The sequence below is a fragment of the Lissotriton helveticus genome, chromosome 4_1 (assembly GCF_964261635.1).
Source record: "Lissotriton helveticus chromosome 4_1, aLisHel1.1, whole genome shotgun sequence".
NCBI lineage: Eukaryota > Metazoa > Chordata > Amphibia > Caudata > Salamandridae > Lissotriton > Lissotriton helveticus.
Genome location: NC_136063.1, coordinates 2,030,305,648 through 2,030,325,355, shown reverse-complemented (window position 1 = coordinate 2,030,325,355; position 19,708 = coordinate 2,030,305,648). Strand labels below are relative to the sequence as shown.

The window sequence follows — 19,708 nt, the reverse complement described above, 5'->3', positions numbered from 1 at the left end:
TTCGAGATCCGCCGATCTCTTGCTCACGGGATCGGCGGATCTCGAAACGCGTTGGGTTTGCTCTGCCAAATAAACTGACAGCATCGTAATGCAATTGGGCTCCGACTCTGGTTTTTCATCAAAGAAGCGTGACCAGGAGTGTGTGTATATTAGGGGCTGGCGTACCCGGTCGTGAGCCCGCCGTCCAAGAGGCTAAAGCACGCTAACTCTGTGTGTGCAATATATATATATATATATATATATATTTACGATGAAACCAAAAAACCTCTGCCCCATGACAGGATGGTTCTGATTAAGGAAAAACGCACTCACTCGTGTCTTCAGGACTTTAAGGTGGCTTTATTTCAGAAGAAATGCCGTACCCAAACGCGTTTCACCTTGTCCACAAGGCTTGTTCACGGGATACTGCACTTTCAAAAAAGACATCTTTTATTTCTATTTGCTACAATTTACTTCCTGTATTCAGGTGTAGTGCATGCTGGTGATTGTGGTCCACTTCTACAACTAACTTACAAACATGTAAGTTAATAGTGAAAAGATATTTACAGTGAAAGTTTTTCTTAAGTTCAAAATGTAAAAATTAATTTATTTGGCCATAAATGCTTTGTGTCTATTTTACAATTTTATGTAATTTGATTTTAGTCCATGCTCTCCGGTGAGCGTTTACGGTGTATATTTACAATTTACAAGTGGTTTCAGTTTGCTTGTTGTTGATGCCACATTGATAATTTGTTCTTCTTTACTTTTTCTTTTTCTTGGGATGTTCCACATTGTCATGGGGTGATTTCACTTTTTTCCCCTTTAGCGCCGTTTTTACTCTGTGGTGAGCGTTTTCATATTTCATTCTAGTATGAATTTTTAGTGTACTTTAATTTTGTTCAGTTACAGGTGTACATATAGTTCCTCATTTTGGTTAAGACCCTTGGGATCCAAAGATCTGAATGTTACAATGTGGCGGGACTCTTTTTGTCTCAAGATTCTCACCCGGTCCCCTCCTCTCTCAGATTGTGTTATTTTCTCCAGGGCACAGTATTTCAGTGATTCCCATTTCCCTTCATGGAATTTCTCCATATGTTTCGCTATGGCTGTTGACCGGTCTCTGTGTGTGGTGGCTAATACTAATAAATGTAACATATTATCACAATTAATATATTGTAAACCAAACATTTGTATTATATATATATATATATATATATATATATATATATATATATATATACAATAAAACCATAAAAAAAGAAGAAAGAAAAAATGTAGATCAAAAATAAAATATAAAAAATTGAAAATGTTTAAAAACACATTTACAAAAAATACTATAACCAATTAAATACATGTAAAAATAAAATCATAAAATGTAAAATATTAAAAAATAAAACAATGCTATAAACTCCATTTAACAAAATTATGAAAACTATTGGAGCCATCGAGCGATCACTTGTATCCACTGAGAGCAAGACCAACTGCCTTGCAGTGGATTTCAATCACCTCTGTGATGTCCACAGAAAGGTGACGGACAGAGTGACTGGAGGGGAAGGAGAACTTGCTGAACTTAATACAACCCCAGCGGCCACCCAGAAGAGTTTGCGGATGCTACAGGAGAGTGTCTAAAGTTTTGAAGCTCATGCAGATGAGGATTGCTCATGCAGGAATAAATTAAATATTGTAGGGCTTCCCAAGGCCACAGAGGGGCATGATGCTGTGACCTACCTGGAGGATTGGCTGAGATCTTTCACACCTCCTGATTGGGCATGGGAGGTGAACTCCGCTCCGTTTGCGGAGTTTGTGGAGTTTTTTGCACTCCGTGATCTGCGGAGCATGTGGAGTGCCGAAACCTCTGCTCTGTAGTGCAGCAGAGTTTTTTTCCCCGCTCGCGAACGGTAAGCTTTGGCCAGCTTAAACCCTGAACTAATTTCAAAGGTAATGGTAACACACCTAGAAAAAGAGATGTGAAAAAGCAGATCCGGGAAACCAGAGAAGTCTGGAAGTATATGATTTTTTGTAAATTAAGTGCCCCATGCACCAATCACTTGCTCCTTCTTTTGCAGAACTCAGAGTGAGGAATTGCTACCAGAAAGTTCTACATGACATTTATAACATTCTATGGTCCCCACCCTAGCATCAGTGACTCAGTTACCACACACCTACCCCTTTATCGACACAAAGTACCAATGAAAAGAACAAATTAAAACTAAGAAACACTTTGAAATATTTTACAGTAAAGGAAAAGATGCCACACATGCTGCCTATTAAAATTCGACAGATCGTGGTATATGACATATAGTCTTTCCGCCTCTCTTCTTCACTGACCTCTCCCTCTTTTCTTTCGTGCCTTTTCCTTGGATACCATCCTCTCCATTTTTTATTCAATGCATCTCTGTTCTTGTCTCTTGCTCTCTCCTGTTTCACTTCCTGACACAACCCTCACTACTCTATTGAGATTCTATATGCAATTATCTTCTGTTTTAATGACTCTGTTAAACAGCTTAATGACCCTCAATAGCTTTGAGAATTTTGATCCTCTTTCGTTACCAACAGTCTCTATTCTCACCCATTCACCTACATTCACCTTAGTGACTTTTATAGCCTTTCTTCAATCAAATCTTTTTTTCTTATCTCTCAGTGACTTGTTTTCCCTCAGTCTCTAAGATCTATTAGATAGAGCATCTTCCATATCCCTACCATTTGCTTCCCAGGTTGGACTCACCATTGAGTTGGGTTTCTGTTCTTCTGCAAATCAAACAGCGTTCTACCGTTTCTTGTGTGTAGAGTGATGCTGCACATGAAGACCTTGGATTAAACTTCAGCTCTTTGTTTTTTCGCACTACTCTTTGCTACCTCCAAAGTAACCTTACTTAACCTTTCAAGCATCCCATTAATTTCAGTATTGTAAAGTGCATATCGTTTATGCTTTAGTCCCCTTATCGCCACTAGCACCATCTTGCTGTAAGGTTAATTCTACAAAATTATAGACCATTGCCTGCTAAATATTTCAGCTAAGAAAGTAATAACACTCTTTGAGACAACACTGTCAATGATATCTGGTCATCTTGGAAATGTATATATATATATATATATATATATATATATATATATATACAAGTGATTAAGGCCAGCTTGGCTGGCCGAAACACGTAATGACAGGTTGCGGGAGCACTGCATGCAGAAATGAAAAATAAAGAATAACTTTAAATCACAGGAAGTGAAGTTTGTGTGTCTCTCCATCACCGTCAGGAGGTTGGGGAGTCGTTGGATTTCGAGATTATATATATATATATATATATATATATATATATATATATATATATATAGCTCCAGATCCCAAAAAGATACCCAGCCGGGTTAATTAGGACAAAAAGCACTCCCAAGCACGACAGTTGCTTTCAGCAGGGGTAGGTTTATTTCGATAGACGCGTTTCTGGAGATGGAACTCCCTTCGTCAGTATTTACATCAGTGCAACCAAAAACTGAATCCTTATCTATGTTTCCCATAAGTCATGGGCATAAACGAGGGACTAAACGGACGCCGCATGAGCGCCATCTTGTAATGTGCAAATACATCAAGTAACCAAACATTGCTTGTACGTGTGTTACACCATAAATTAAGCCATGTATCAATGATAGATACATCAGGAAGATCAGGAAAATCTTGCCGTGGATCTTCCTGATGTATCTATCATTGATCAATGATGTGATAGCTAGGTTGAAGTTTTGGTCATCTTAACCCTGCAATACGAATATCAATGATGGTCTGTATTTAAGTGATGCGGGTAATTATTAGGATGATGAATTTGCCGATACACGGCTTAATTTATGGTGTAACACACGTACAAGCAATGTTTGGTTACTTGATGTATTTGCACATTACAAGATGGCGCTCATGCGGCGTCCGTTTAGTCCCTCGTTTATGCCCATGACTTATGGGAAACATAGATAAGGATTCAGTTTTTGGTTGCACTGATGTAAATACTGACGAAGGGAGTTCCATCTCCAGAAACGCGTCTATCGAAATAAACCTACCCCTGCTGAAAGCAACTGTCGTGCTTGGGAGTGCTTTTTGTCCTAATTAACCCGGCTGGGTATCTTTTTGGGATCTGGAGCTATTTTATATTACCGCGGACACCAACGCGGTTTAAAGCACCCGCTGTAAGAGTGACTCGTTTTCCTTGGTGTGAGAGGGAGCCTGCATATATATATATATATATATATATATATATACAGCAGCTGCAGTCTCCCAACACGCAGACGAAACCACAGAGAGACCACGCAAATCGAGCGTTGCTTTTAGGCACAGGTATTTATTAAGGTCGAGTTACCAAAATCTGATGCATTTCGGGCATCCGCCCTTGTTCACAGATAGTCAGTAAATGAAATGTTCACCATTTAAGTAATAGCTGTTCCATAGTTTTTTTCAAACACATTTATTTCTTTAACCACGTGATAATGAAAAGTGAGGACATACTACTCAGTATAAAACATATAAAGCATGTTTTCCAAACATTTCTAAAATATCACAAGTTAATGCTAAATGTAAAATGGATAAAAACAAATAGCAGTTAAATCCATACTGACATTGATCTGAGCGATATTTATACATCGAAAATAAATAAAACAATGTATATTTTAAATATGTAAAAGCATAAATGCAATGACCAAAGAATTGTTGTTAGAAATACTGTGTTAGGTCATACTGGATATATATATATATATATATTCCCTACATGGGCCCCAACATTTTAAGGACAATTCCCTCCCACAGCTTATTCAGTATCCTTATTTCCTCCATGGTTCGAACTCTTATTTTAAAGATTTTGTTTGAAACGGCATTCTTTACAATCTCATACAATACACTAAACCTGTCCAGATAATCCTGGCCATCAATAATCCTTTTGCAATCTCTGTTTGGCCTTGCTAATCCTCATGTGACCTTTCAGGTTAACCTTAAAACTTGTCTCCCAGGCAAATCTGGTACCTCTAAAATGTTATCTTAGAAGCTGCTCTTTCTTATTTAGACACATATCTTAAATAGAATATTACATGTTTTCAATTGTCTATGGACTGTAAAAATGTGGCGCATCATTGGCCACACATTACTGGTCCAGATACATACTGAACAGTGAGAACAAAACTCTACCCACCAACAAGGTAGTATATGTACGACCAGGCACAACACTGACAATCTTGTGAGGTTTGATTTTTTTTCAAATGAAAACTTAGATATATATTTATGTTGGTTGTATTAAAAATGCTCCTTTAGTCAAAAAACAGGATTTAATTTTGCTTAGTGTAATATCTTTTCATTGGTAGAGATTCCATTTTTTCAAATCAAAACATTTGAACAATTGCACCCAAATGCATTTTGAAGTATGAACACGTCTACAGGAGATTGCAATCAAATAAGGCTTAGTAAAAAAAAAATGCAGACTCCATGGACAAGAGGTGTTATTGCTGCATGGAATCGGGGGTTGACCATTAAAAAATGATCCACGTAATATCCACTCTAGACTTTCCAAGAAGATCACCCCATTTTCAGTAAAATTAACAGATGTTTGTCAGAATTAGCCCAATCCCAGCCAACACCCTATGTTACAGAAAGTTTAGTCAACCTCCACACTTAACTTCTGTAGTTGCAAGTATAACAAGATCTATAAGAAGTACAGTTGAATCCTTTGTATGTGATGGAGGCAGACAGACACTTGTAGGAAATCCATTGTGGTGTATGAAAACTAGCATTAACATCTATGGCATTGATACCCTTAAGGCCAGATTACGAGTGTGGTGCTCGTCGGACCGCCAGACTTGTGGTGGCATGGGGGTGGTGGATCCAGTCACCGACGCACCCGCGGTCCAACTGCCCTGTGGGATCAGAACTTGTACAGTCGAACTGCAGTAGGACTGCCGGCTCCGCTTTGCGGGACTGCCACAGTCCCACCAAGCATATTACGAGTTTCCTCTCAGCCAGGGTTTTGATAGCGGTTCAATCACCATGAAAACATGTGACCCCTGTGTGCGTGCACATAGGTTCCTGCACTGCATGGACTAACAAGTCCATGCCATGCCGGAACCTTGTGTGGAGTTTCTTTTGTGTTGCATTTTTAAAAGGCATCACCACCTTATGAAGGGCACACACCGAGGGGAACCACCACACCACCTGCCAGACTACAAACAAGTCATAATCTGGCGGGCAGGCAGCATGAGCTTTGGTAAAGTGGTGGCGCAGCGGTTTCACCGCCACGCCACCGCTCGGACAAAATCTCTTAATAGGTCCCATAGTCTCTCAATGCAGCTCTCATCCCCTTTCTCATTGCCAGTGTGAAAGGGCAGATCTGGGTAACTTGAAATGTGTAAAGATTTATTCCATAATAGGTGCCTCATTCACCAAATATTTAATTATTCAGTTGTGGGTCTCACTGTGAAGCATCACTTCAAGAAAGTTCCACATGGCATATATAACATGTAAGTTCCCTTACCTAATATCAGTGACTGTGTTACTAGAAGAGCACATGTTAACTTGAGAAACAAGTAGTGCAGATTTCTTTTAATACACCTTGACTCCAAGAAAAAGTTCATTGTGTCTTGTCATGTATGCAAACATGTTTTCTATCTTTTGCATACATCCCTCACTATGCTTTATTGAACAGGAAGTGAATGTTGATTCTGAATCAAGGATTCTATCTATGTTGAAGCATTTCACATCTTCAATCTACTTCATTTACAAATGTTACAGATTGCAAAAATAAATGTTATCTCTTTATGCAGTGGTAACCAGCTACAGTTTCTAAGGGAACAAAGTGAAAAACCAAAAAGTAGTATTGCTTCCACCAGCAGTAGCCAGCGGGAAATGGAGTCCAATCCTAGCAGCAGAGCAGCATCAGGTAAATCAACCAAAGTTGACCCTAAGCATCTGTAAATGTGAATAATTCATCCTAATGATATGATTTGTGGAAAGATATAGAGCTTTTTGCACAACTGGAGATCGTAAAATTGATTAGTGAGAGAAGAGACCTGGGACTCCATTGAGTTCAATGTTAGGTAAATACATTTTTTTATCTCAGTCAACCATGTAGCATGACTGAGAACAGATAATCTCCACAAGAGAGATATATTGCTGGTGTCATTTTGTTCTATGTAGTATTATGTTGAAATTATGTACCTCAGTGGTGCAAATTGAGGTATTAGGAGAAATTGTGCTTTACAATGTTCTCTTTTTTGGCACTGAAGCCATTTTGTTTAAAAAGGTTATATAAGATATGTCTGGTGTAGGCTAGGTTCCTCTTTGTGTCCATTGTATCTCCATATTTAATGGAGACAGACCACTAACAGTGCTGTTTGTGAGAGAGCTGCTCCGTTTTTGCTAATTTATTAATACACCACCACTGAAATACTGATTCTGTCTATTACTTATTTATGTATTTATTTACTTAGTCATGCATTCATTTAAGTTGTATATTATGTGGGGGAAGCAATTGTAGATGTCTGAGCATTTTAGTTTGGAGCTGACATGTATACAGATTGCAAGGTTTCATATACACTGAGCATAAAATGTCAAACCAAACTGTGTGCAGAAAAACAATGAAAATGATGAAAAGATGTTTAAAGAGCAAGCCTGTGGAGACTGATTTCCTCTGGATCTGTGTCCTGTTCGACGAGAATTCTGTCATCCTTTTGTTAAAAACAATGTGAAAGGTTGTTGCTCTGAGTGCTGAGGGAATGCTGCTCCAGATTATTGTAGGGGCATCAGAGGTGGGTTGATGGAGAGTTTCGGGATGTGTGCTGTCCACTTCTCAAGCCTGCTTTTACGCCTTGCAAAACATTTTGGAGCCCGCTTTGATCAAGGAGTGCAGATGCAACTAGTTATCCAATTACTTCTTCCTTCTGAAATGGAAATTAAGGTGCCACAGATTTCAGAAGCCAAAAATGAAATTCAGGTTTTGGAGAGAGTTCTGGATCGTGGGGATTCGCCAGGGCAAGGGTGGAAGCCAGAGACAATTTTTTAGGGGGCATTATGTCTAGAGGCACATTTCATACGCGAGGATGGGTGGAGGTGATAAAATGATTACGGTCCATCTCTACAAAAAGGCAAAAGCTTATGGATGGCTTAGCGGTATCAGTGGAGAAGGATTACATAATGTTTGCAAAATCAGCAAGACTGCTAACAATTCAAACTACAGAAAGGCATTTATAGTATCCCAACCAGAAGTATTACACCAATGTCAGCGCTCGTTCAAAGATAGGTGAGTGGATTAATTTCAAGCTGAAAATACGGGGTAAAAAATTCGCCAACTCTGTGTGAGAGAACCTTCAATCATTGGAAACTTGCTTGTCAAGGAGTCGGGGAGATGTAGAACTTAGGCACATTCAATTTGTGTGGCGGTCTTCTTAAAAGATGAATGCACTTTGCACATGCTATCGTATGCAGAGATTTTCATCAGAAAGAAGCCACTGCTGTAATGAACATGTTCTTTACAAGACACATAATGTTACATACCATAAAAGTAATTGGCATTGCACACACCAAGTGATAGATATAACATAAAAAAACACAATGCAGTTTTGTTGAAAGTCACTCAGGTTTACAATACTTTTGCATGCTATTTCGAACATCAAGACCTTTTGTCCTATGACATCCTGAAAGAAGGATATGTTGACCGGTCAAACCATGCAGTTATACAGAAAACTGTGAACTGTGGTGAATTGCCCACAAAAGAGCAACTTTTGTTTGACTACAATCATTTTGGGAAATAAATGGCTTGCATTCCTCTCAAAATAAAGCAAATGTTTGAGCAGTTATGAGACTGTTGATCATTAATAACTTTCTCATTGACAGAAAATTTGGATAAATCAGAGCACATTGTACTATGCTTGCACATTGGACAATCCTGTATCTAAACCCCACCTAAGTTGTATTCCTGCTTTCAAGGCAAATTACTCTATAAAACTAAAGGCAGGGAGGGCTGAGCTAGTTCGACTTTCCAACCTCAATTTTACTGAGGCTGGAAAGTCCAGAGTACTTCTAGGAAATATATCTCATGACCTGTTCTGCAGTTCTGCTAAAGAAGACTCGATCCTGAGGTGCAACTAAAAACTAACACGTGATGGCTGAGCAATTTAGAGATCTAAGTCTCATAACAAAAAAAGTAGTATGACCCAGTGGTTCTCAAACTGTGGATTGCAACACACTGGTGGGTCCTGAGCTGATCTATGGTGGGATGCAAAAGACCAAAGAATAAAGAAAGACCCTTTTAAACTCTGTATTCATCTTGTCACATTTGCTGCGCTTCAAAGACGGAGTTCTGTTACATAAATTGAATCTCAGCCTGAGCTCTACAAGGATTGCTTTCACACTCACAGGTGACACAAGTGAACTTATTCAAAGCATCAATGCTTGAATTTGAAATGCAGGTTTTTGTAACCCTGCAGAACCTCACCCAATACATAAATGAAGTGGCATCAATGCTTTTGGGTTACTATCAGTCCCTAAACATGGATCAAAGACACCACGGTGATCAGAAATACATCTTTTTCATTATGTTCAATCACACACATACAAGATGTGCTAAGAAAAAGACACTTTAACTAAAAATAGCTTTTATTTCAACATGTACCCCCATTGCTCAACACATCAAAAATAACCAAGCAGAATATGATTAAAAAAGCATAAATAAACATTGCTACAATCAAATGAACATTTCTAAGATGGTTAAATGTCATCTAAAACCCTAACTCTCTAAAACACGTGCTACAATATGAGAGCATGGGGAGTATACATATCTTGAAACTAGACTTTCTTAAGGGGGATAAGTGCACTGCTTACCTGTTTACAGAAGAACACTGTAATTGGCAGAAACAAAGGGGACTGTGCTCCCCGCGAAAGGCTAAAACATGTCTAGCATCAACATCAACTCCTCATGGGCTCTGGCTTGATATCAGCTTTCAGTAGAAAGTGCAATACGGTTGCATCTATAGTAAGCAGAATCTCTCTGGCAGAATCTTGCTCGATAATATGGGGTGAAGGACCTCTCCTAACAAGCAGTCAAGTGGCAGTCCTTTAATACTGTATCTTATTCAAGATGGAATTTCTAACATCACTTCAGGAATGTTTGATATACCAATGTGTGTCAAGATGCAAGTCAAAAATGCATTGGTTTAAACATTGAAGTTAAAAGTATGACAATTCAGACTAAATTGTTTTGGCTATTGTTCTTTCTTTGACCTTGAAATTGAGATAGCATGGCAGTTGTTCCAGACTGATGTCGCATCAGGTATTCTGTTGATATCTATATATATTACTTGACACTTGTACAGCTTTTGAAAAGACAAGGACAGATAACATCTGAGTGAAAGGCAGATATGTTGATGATTTTGCAAAATTACAGAAAATGGAACTGCAGCCTACCTAAATTGGAGCTGGGCCTTATGTCTTTACATCAGATCAAATGTCAGGCTGTGTCTTCCAGCAAATTGCTGCTTATGCTTTTTACATGGGGAATGGTGTTTTCAAACTCCTCTCACTTTACAGTTAGAAAAAGACAAGTAACGTGAACTATGTGACAATCTTGCTGGGGTACATTGAGTGTTGAAGAGACGTTTGTAGGTTGTCATTATTTTGTAACTCAGTGAAAAATGTAAATACCTGTAAATGAACTGCACATATTCAACAGTTAGGAAAACAACAATTAAGCATTTTTTTTAAATTATAAAGTGAAATGGAAACAAATATTTGAATAGGATTAAAACAAATCAAGACACCTTATTTGGTGATGCACAAATGATAAATAATAAATGAAACCAGATTTCCACACATTATCATTTGTGTGCAATATAGTTCTATTAGTAAACATGAATGCAAATGTAGTGACCATTTCAATGCAAAACGTGCTATCTGTAAATTACAGTGTCCTACCACATGATGCTTGGGTTACATTGAAAAAATCGCCCGCTTCATGTCCATTAAAGCTAGATGGGCTCGAACATTTTCATATAAAAAATTGGGTCATGGTTCTAAAAGGTATGGGAAGCATGACATAACTCAATGTTTGTGGATGACTGATTAGCTATTCCACTTCATATGAATAAAAATGTAATGATTTTGTCACTTAACCCCTTGCACGTGGTGTTAATTCTCCCGCTGTGTGGGACAATTAACGAGTGGGCGGGATTCGGACGTCCCCCGGCCGTCATGCGTACGCGCCCACCATGACGCGTGACGTCCAGGGGCCGTCGTGAGCACCGAAGGGGTTAAAATCTGAGCTTAAACTTGCTTGAAAGTGTTCTTAATCAAAACAATTTTCCTGTTCATGAAATAAGTCTATAGGTCAAAAAAGTGCAATCGAGATACAACCAAAGATAGACTAAGGGATCACTTCACAAAGATATTTGTTGATCTGCTCCAACGGGTTCACACCTTCTAATGGGTGCAGAATTAAGAGTATCTGAGATTCACAAACATTGCAAGAGCACTACCCGAATGGCTTTTCACCTGTGAAATGGCACGCAGTGTACAATGACTTATAAGGATATTGCAATGAATTTGTGCCATTGTACTTTTATCCGTAGGTAAAATAATGTTTCCAGAGGATAATCTATCCATGCATAATATTATATCATTATAGTCTAATGTTGCACATAGTTAAATCAATATTGAATGCAAGTTCACTTTTTTTGAATTCCTTGTGCTCTTCAATCATGCAATGTATGCGTTTAATGTACATACACACACAAACGGCCTTGTGAAATGGGCCGTAGACAGTTGAGGAATTTTGATTATCTATGGCAATTGAAAAAAAAAAGGAAAAAGGGAAAATAAACAGTGCACATGTTGTGATGTGCCAGGTAATACTTGCATTACTCTTTTGTGTGGATCCGACTTACAAGGATCGAAGGAAATCATTGAAAATGTGCTTGAGTACGTGATATACATGCCTTCCAGTAAATGTGCACATTTTCAGAATTTCACAGAAAAATCCTGGAGTACTCAAATAAATCTTAGCTATGTGTAGATTTCCTGGGGTATTATTTACACCAGGTGTAAATGCTGTAAACATCAATGCGGTGCCAATGAACTATGCACATTTAAATGTATTCACCTTTGAGAAATCCGTCCTCCTGTGCCACCAAGGGAGGTAGGAGTGTTGCTCACCCAGCCCCTCTATCTAAATGTGGTGACACCAGGCTTTTGAACAATTCACATCTTATTCCAGTGAGTTGCCCAAATATTGTGGGCGTTTACTATCAGCCCCACTCAGGAATGACCATATTCAACTCATGAGTTGCAAATGAAGCCATTCGGTCAGACTGTCGTTTGATTGCATGTTAGCAGTGCACCTTAGTAATGTATACAACCACCACTGTTGATTCTGTGAATCATGATTGGGATTTTATGTCTTCAAAGCACTTATTTTGGGCTCCTAATCTGAAGTTAGGTGATAAAAATGCATTGTGTGTCGAAGCTAGGGTGAGTAACAATCTCTGCCCCCCTTTTTGTCACATTTGGCAAATTACCTGGCAGCAAAAATCCAACATTGTGGCCTTGCTCTTAAAGCTATGCATTTCATCCTGTTTACATTTTCCATATGATGGTCAAAATAGAAAACAGATACATCAATATGTTCAATACCACCTTAAGGGGTGGTGTGTATGCTCTGTGTCTGTTGAGGGGGAACTTGGATAAATCTCTTTGAGACAAAGACTCTTCTCTTGGCAACCAATTAGACGTTCACCAAAAATATAGCTTTTCAAAAAAGTCCTTTCAAGTCATTTCAAGATTTTACATGCTTTTTGCCAAGAGAATCACAAGCTTTCTTCATATTAACGTTCTGGATACTTTCCAAGAGCTTTGTAGAATAGTCTCTCTGAAAAGATATTGATTGCATCCAAGCAACGAGGTTTTAATCCGGTAATCGTTAACTCACTCAGCTCTTACTTAATCAGTTAATTTATTCTGATGGAAAAAGCTATGCTAGGTAGACACCTCAGTGGGCACATCACCCACCAAGTACCTATAGGACTCAGGTTTCAAACCTAACAGAGCCACCACTGTCTCTGATCCTCTGAAGGAGGATATAGTTAGTACTTTTGAGCTGTGTAATAAATGTATTTATTTTACACAGGAGGCTAAAATGTCAATTAGAGTAGTGTACTGATCCAATTCTGTGTCTATTGTGCGGAAATTTGAGTTCCAAATATGTGCTTAGCAGAAAATGTATGTAGTGATTTCAGAAACCACAGTGAATGGGAATAGAGCTAGAACTGAGAACTGGTTTCTTGTAAATCTCGAGAATAAAGCATTTGTAGCCAGTTCATAATTTAAACCAAAGTGAAGTCTAAAATAGTTTACTTTTAACATATAAAACTAAATGGTATAATGGTTACCATGTGTATTATAGTCCAGTGCACTTGCGGTAGCATGGGGTTTAGAAAGCCTATAGAAACTTGAGTCCGCACAATGTTTCATGAGAAAAAGAAAGCTATAGCATGAGGCTTCTTATACGTGATATGGCTTCAGACTACCAAATCAGGCCCTCAACAAACATAAATAGAATATAAAACAATGTATTTTTTCGGGGTGGGGGGAAAGGAGGGTAGTAAAAGAAACCAAGCAGGTGAATTTATTTTCACATATTTAAAAGTGCTGTTTTCTCTTCACTTCTCCAAAATGCAAGATACTTAAAAATCAATAAAGGTACAAGGTAAAACACTTGAACTATTGGGTGACAATAGAGTTGTGCAACTTCTTTTAGCTTTATATTAAGTGTGTTCTTTCCACTTGAGTTTGCCAGTCAATCAGCAGCCTGAATTTACAGCAGGATCTGCACACCAGCCAATTAATTGGAACGAGATTATGGATTATTACCGAGGGCAATGGAAAAGCGCTTACATAATGAAGTAACCCCGTTTTTAAGAATTAAACTCAGGTTTCAGTGGTGAATAATGTACCTCATAGTTTATGTCTGCAGCAACAGCCCAGCCTCCGAAAAAGTGTTTATTTTTGCACCACCAATAAACTAAAGCATTAACATAAACAAATCAAATTGTAAAATTCTCAATCTATCTAAATAAAAAGAATGTAATTATCAAAGTTGCAAATGTGGGCAAAGCACACCTGAGGTTATACATATTTTAAGGGGTATAGTTCCCAAGGAGATCCTCTTCCTTTTTGCAAGCGCATTACCGCCTCCTTTGAGGTGTTTGTGATATATCAATGCTTTGCGACGGGATTTTGGTCAGAAAACATTTATTCACAAGATACTGATTTGGCATTTGGAAAGGGACACCTACAGATACAAAATTGGTCTCCATTCAGAATCCCATTTTAGAATTTGGGAACATTTTCTGACTCCTGAAATTGGATTACTATATGAGCAAAAGCATCAATGGTCGCCAAGGCTGAATTGGATCATTCGCAACCATTACCTGTCCTTAATGTCTTAATCTTCACATCCCTAAAATAAGAGTAGGTTTAATTAATCTCCCCGTGCCTTCCTGCCAGAGGCAGCTCCTCCGCTAAGATGGAGGAGCATCGTCCCACCGCTCTCAGAGCAGTGGAAAAGGGAAAAATAAAATAATAATAAGAACAAGGTTATTTTACGTTGCTGAGGGGGCTGGGATAGGGCAGGGCGGGGCTGGTAACTCAGGGAGGAGGAGTTGATTGTGCACACTAAGTGCACATGACTGCTTGGCCCTCCGTCTTGGCCCGGCCAAACCGTCATGCGTACTTTGCGTGTTCCCCACCACGCTGCATTACAGAGCCTGGTGGTGAACATGCCCAGGCATCGAGTCCCCATTTAAATGCAGATCTACTGTGCTCAGACCAATCACAATGCTACGTTGCAGCGTTCTGATTTCCTTAGGGGAGCCTGTGTGCTCTGTACTGCAACAACAGAGGAGAAACGGAGGCGGCCGTGGTGCGAGGAGGTAAGTGTTTTTAAAAAAAATATTTAGTCACTCCTGCCCCCGCACTCGTTCCCTGCCAGCCGCCACTGCTTCTAGCAGGGATTTCCCAGTGAGGAAGAGACCCCTAAAGGTCCTTTGTCTTCTAGAAAGTCGTTTAATGGTGCATTTTTACTTCCTCTTTTACCTCCTTTGCAATTTGAGGAGATCCTTCCTTGGTTTGTTCACCAAGGTATGGTACTCTACTCAAAGTGGTGTGATCAAAGGTTGAGGTGAAAATTAGTGCTACATATGACATAACATCCAAACTATGCTGTAGTTTGCAATTTTGTCATATTAATCTTGAAATCAGAAACCGTTTTCAGAGTCCAATTCCAGGAATAAACATCTTCCAATTGTGGGAATAGATGCCACTTTTTACTCACATTAGTAAAATACAGATGCACAAACTATTTTGTGAATCATACTCTATATGTTGGAATGTATTAAGTGGAACTATGTACAGTATAGGAAATGCCCTTATATTTTTTGTGACATCACAGATGTTTGCTCTATCTGCTTAGCTCTGTGTACGTTACCGGTGCTAACCTTGGGTATAGTGCCTGTGCTCTCACTGTAAAGATGGTTACATTGGATTATTTCTGATTTGTGCATTTAACTTGCATCTGAGCCTCAATGATATTGGAAGTGCAATCGGGCCTGGAAATTAAATGCCACTTGTGGATTGCAGCACCTATTGTGCCATCCGCAACGGTGACAGAACAAACATTATTCTATGTAGCCTGACTGCTGCAGTGTAAAACCTGCACTGCAACCGCTCAGAAAACCCCTTTTTGACAGGTAAAGATATCCCTTTTAAATATTAGTAATTCACCAATATATGCACCTTGCAGCCGACAAGACAACATGCATGAGTTTTAAAAGTAAGACAGGTAGAAAATTAATATGACCTTGTGTCTCCAGTGACAAGGCCGAAAAACATTTTTTCACTGTTGCACGTGTATCTGTCCTATGTCCTACCAGACTTCTGTTTACTAGTTTGGTGTGCGTACAGTGCCTCCTTCAAACTGGATGTTAGTGGTAGATGTGGGAGGACATTATTGATTACCGCAGTGCATTTCCCTACGCATCCCCAACCCTTAGAGCCCAAGTTTTGTGCAGCTGTAGATTTTAGCCATCTTGAAAATTGGCTATTATGGGGCATTTTAGGCCTGTCTGCAGTACGGAAAACAGGAATTACTGAAAAAGTGGGTAGGTTTGTCCATGAGAACTCTTACTTCATTGGTTGTGGAGTGCCCAGGAGTCATTCCCATCTACTGGACAGTGTCAGACATAATGTGGCACACCAAGGCACCCTATCAGAACAGTTTGTAAACCTGCAGAAGATCTGAAGAGGACTGGGCCTGTTGTATATGGCCTCAGAGTAGCCCTGAAGGAATGTACCTACTCCCTGTTATCCCAGAACAAGGAAGTGGATTCTTAAGATCAGTTGGCTGACCTCTTGTGTAGATACAGGGCCACAACATGTTTCAAGAGGACTTTTTACCTAAAGTACCAGCTGACTAGTGGCAACTGGACTCTGATTCAACTTTGCTATTGGCCTCTGACTGATACCCTTTGATTCTCTAAATACCTTCCCCTGAGGTCCTGGGGGACTTAGAAATGTGCTTCTGTTGTTGGGGCTGCACCAGAAGAAAGTTTGGTATCTTTTTTCAAAGTTTTTGATCTACAGACTTTTCACGGGATCCACATATTTATTGTATCAGACCAAGGCTCCATGGCAGTTAGCTCCAAGTCACGCCTAGGTTATAGTCTAAGGCTTCATGGACTATCACTAGCACTTTGTGCGCTTTGGAGCTATTTTTACTTAAAGCCTTTAAAGTTCTTATCTCTGATTTACCATTATTGGATTTTTGTCATTGTGGTGTCATTTTGGTTATTACATTTTGCTCTATTTTTTCATTTGTTTTGAGATTGTTATTGCTTGGTGTTCAGACGCTATTACTGTTTTGGTACTGCATAAATACTTTACAAATGGCCTTAAGTTAAGCCTGTCTCTTGTGCCATACTGCTCGGAGGTTGAGCTTAGGTTAATATAGTGACTTGGAGGGTTCACCCTGTCAAGAGGTGTGATTATTCATTGAGATGGGCAGTCGCCCACCTCGAGTAATAATCCAATTTTGGATCCAAAATATTGGCCGGTCGATATTTTGACATATAGCTCCCCCTTCTCGCATTGCAGGCTATTTCTCCCGAGATGCCTTGGTTGTTTGGGCAGCTCCAACACAAGTGAATATTGGAGAAGAGTGGTGGGGAGGTATATTATAGCCTATTGTGTCCACCAAAGTGGGAGTTAATGATGCAGTATCAAAATATTGAGTTTAAAATGCCGATCTGCAATAATGTGTACTCTAAAATATCGTGAAGGTATGTAAATGTGGAGTTACAAAAGTTAATCAATCTATGCTTCCCTATATATGTTTCCCTTCACAATTTTGTGGAAGTCGATATTTTGGATCCAAAGTATTAGCTGGCCGATATTTTGACATACAACCCCATTGATGTTGATGGTGCTGGGTATCTTATAGCAGGAGGGCCACTCTGCATATTGACCTCGTACGACACATGGTTTCATGCTTCATCCACAGCAGCATTGTGAGGAGGCCCTATCACACAGTGAAACTGGAGACCCTTTCACTGAAGGGGCTGCCAGCTCAGGTGGGAATGCTCTACACAGCTGGGCTCCAGATAAAACTTCCACAGGACATGGAAGGTGGAATCAGATGAGTGCCTTTTTGCTGTGGAAGAGGGTATCTGTTGGAATTTAGGTAGAGCAGGTGGTCCAAAGGCTCCCTCACCATAGCCCAGTACTCTCACCTAGGTCATTCCACCTTCTCCCTGTACACTCACACAGTGAAAGGTGGACCGTTCTGCAATAAATCGATCGGATCTTTCTGCCGCACTCAAAAAGGAAAACTTAGTTTAGTTTTCTGAACTCTTTCTCAGTTGACATCTTGGAAGGGATGGCCAAGTATAGATGATGTAACCACAAACGTAAATCTCATTGCAGCCCAAGGCTGACACTGGAAGGTTACTCAGAAATAGATAAGGCATATTTTGTGTCCTTGTTCATACAGGAGAAAACTCAGTGTCAAAGACCATAAGTAATGTGTAATGGAATATATTGAGCATAAATACTAAACAAACCCACACATCAAAAGAAATACTTGAAAACATTAGGGTTGGTTGTGGCACAAGAGTCAGTATCTGTGGAATGTCGGACACTGAACTAAAAACAGAATTTAACAGCAAGTGTTTACCTGTTTAGTATGAAATGTTCATGACAGTGGATCAGCGAACACTGCTGTAGGCCCTATTGCAAGCTAGGGGAATGTGTACCAGGTAATCTCTATGCCCTGGTGCCACTGTACCTGCTGCACGGTGACATCTATATCGTTGATTTAGAGGGTACTTACATTCCAAGTTGTTTGACATTTTGAATATAACAAAAGGCCCTGTAAGAATCCTTTGCCTAGAGATTACACTATGTATGATTAGATGTTTTAAGTGTTAGAGATCCAGCTTGAATCAACAATGCAAAGGAACAATTGACTTTAGTAAAACCCAATTTACATCATCTTTTGTTAAGAGAATTGCAGTGACTTTGGATCAGCATTCATGCACAGTAGTTTTAGATAGAGATGGTGAAACTAGTGCTTTCGGTGGCGGCTTCCCTAAAAGGAGTGTCACCCAAGAAGCATAAATAAGAGACCTATACAAGAGATGTGCTATGTGTGAAAGGACATGGCCTAACACTGTGCAATATAATCCTGTGCTTGACAAGGCAAAGAATAACAGAAATCAGCAGGCACCAAGATAAAGGGCCGACTCCTCCGTTTGAGCGGAGGATTGTGGCCCTACTGAAATACCCCCAGATACCCCATCATGAATTGAGCATCAGGACGGGGTTGGGGCTTCAGCAGTAGCAGCCCGTGGTGTGAGTGCTGCTGGGCGCTGACATGGGGCAGGGGAGGGGTAGGGTGGGGGTACTAAACTACGGATTACGGCTGATTAGTGGTAAGTAAGCATATAAATAAAAATATAAATAAAACGAATTTCGCTGTGCGCGCTGCATCGCCAAACTCGACTGGCAACAGCAGAAAGAGCAGGGCACTTTCAGTTTAAAGTGCACATGTCTTTTAGTCCGTCCATCTTGCGACGGCCAGCCATGCATGTTCACTTTAAATCTCTCTAACTCCACTCAGAGAATGCAAAAGCCTACAGTGCTCTTCTAAGCACTGATAGAGGCCACTTTCATCAATCCTGGCGCTGCTCTCATGCTGGCGAGAGCAGCGCCAGGATTGGCCTGGGAGTTTGGAGCCTGCTAGCCTCAAGGAGAGAAGACCATCGGGGAGGACATTACGCTCGCAGGTAAGTGCTTTTAATTTTATTTTTATTTTTTAATGCCCCACCACCCTTAGGACATGCTAGCCAAACATGCCAAGATAACTACCTAATAGTTTGTATAGCACCATTCTCCTGAGCCACAAACTTCAAACCTCTTGACAGAGTAAATTTTAAAGTAAGTAGTGCAATGACAGTTTGCTCTAGCTACCGTCAGAGGATCAAGTGTAGAAAGGGGATAACTTGGTTATTCAATTAAAATAGTATGTTAGGGCCCAGGAAACCAATGTTAAATAACAGTATCCCTCATGGAGACTGTTTAGTAACCACCTACTGCCTCTGGACTCAGAAAAAGCATTGTAGTGTCTGTCGGCTTTATTTCCCTATCTGCAAAGTAATTCCAGTAGCCCCCTCCTCT

At 39.7% G+C, this 19,708-nt stretch overlaps 1 protein-coding gene across 2 annotated transcripts in view; it reads left to right on the top strand.

Moving 5' to 3' along the window:
* NRK (Nik related kinase) overlaps positions 1–19,708 on the top strand; it is a 1,020,485-nt gene that overhangs the window by 700,900 nt on the left and 299,877 nt on the right. For both annotated transcript variants that reach the window (XM_078688671.1, XM_078688672.1), the window contains one exon: positions 6,757–6,872. In XM_078688671.1, coding sequence (XP_078544797.1) covers positions 6,757–6,872 — 116 coding nt within the window. The remainder of the gene's footprint in view (positions 1–6,756; positions 6,873–19,708) is intronic.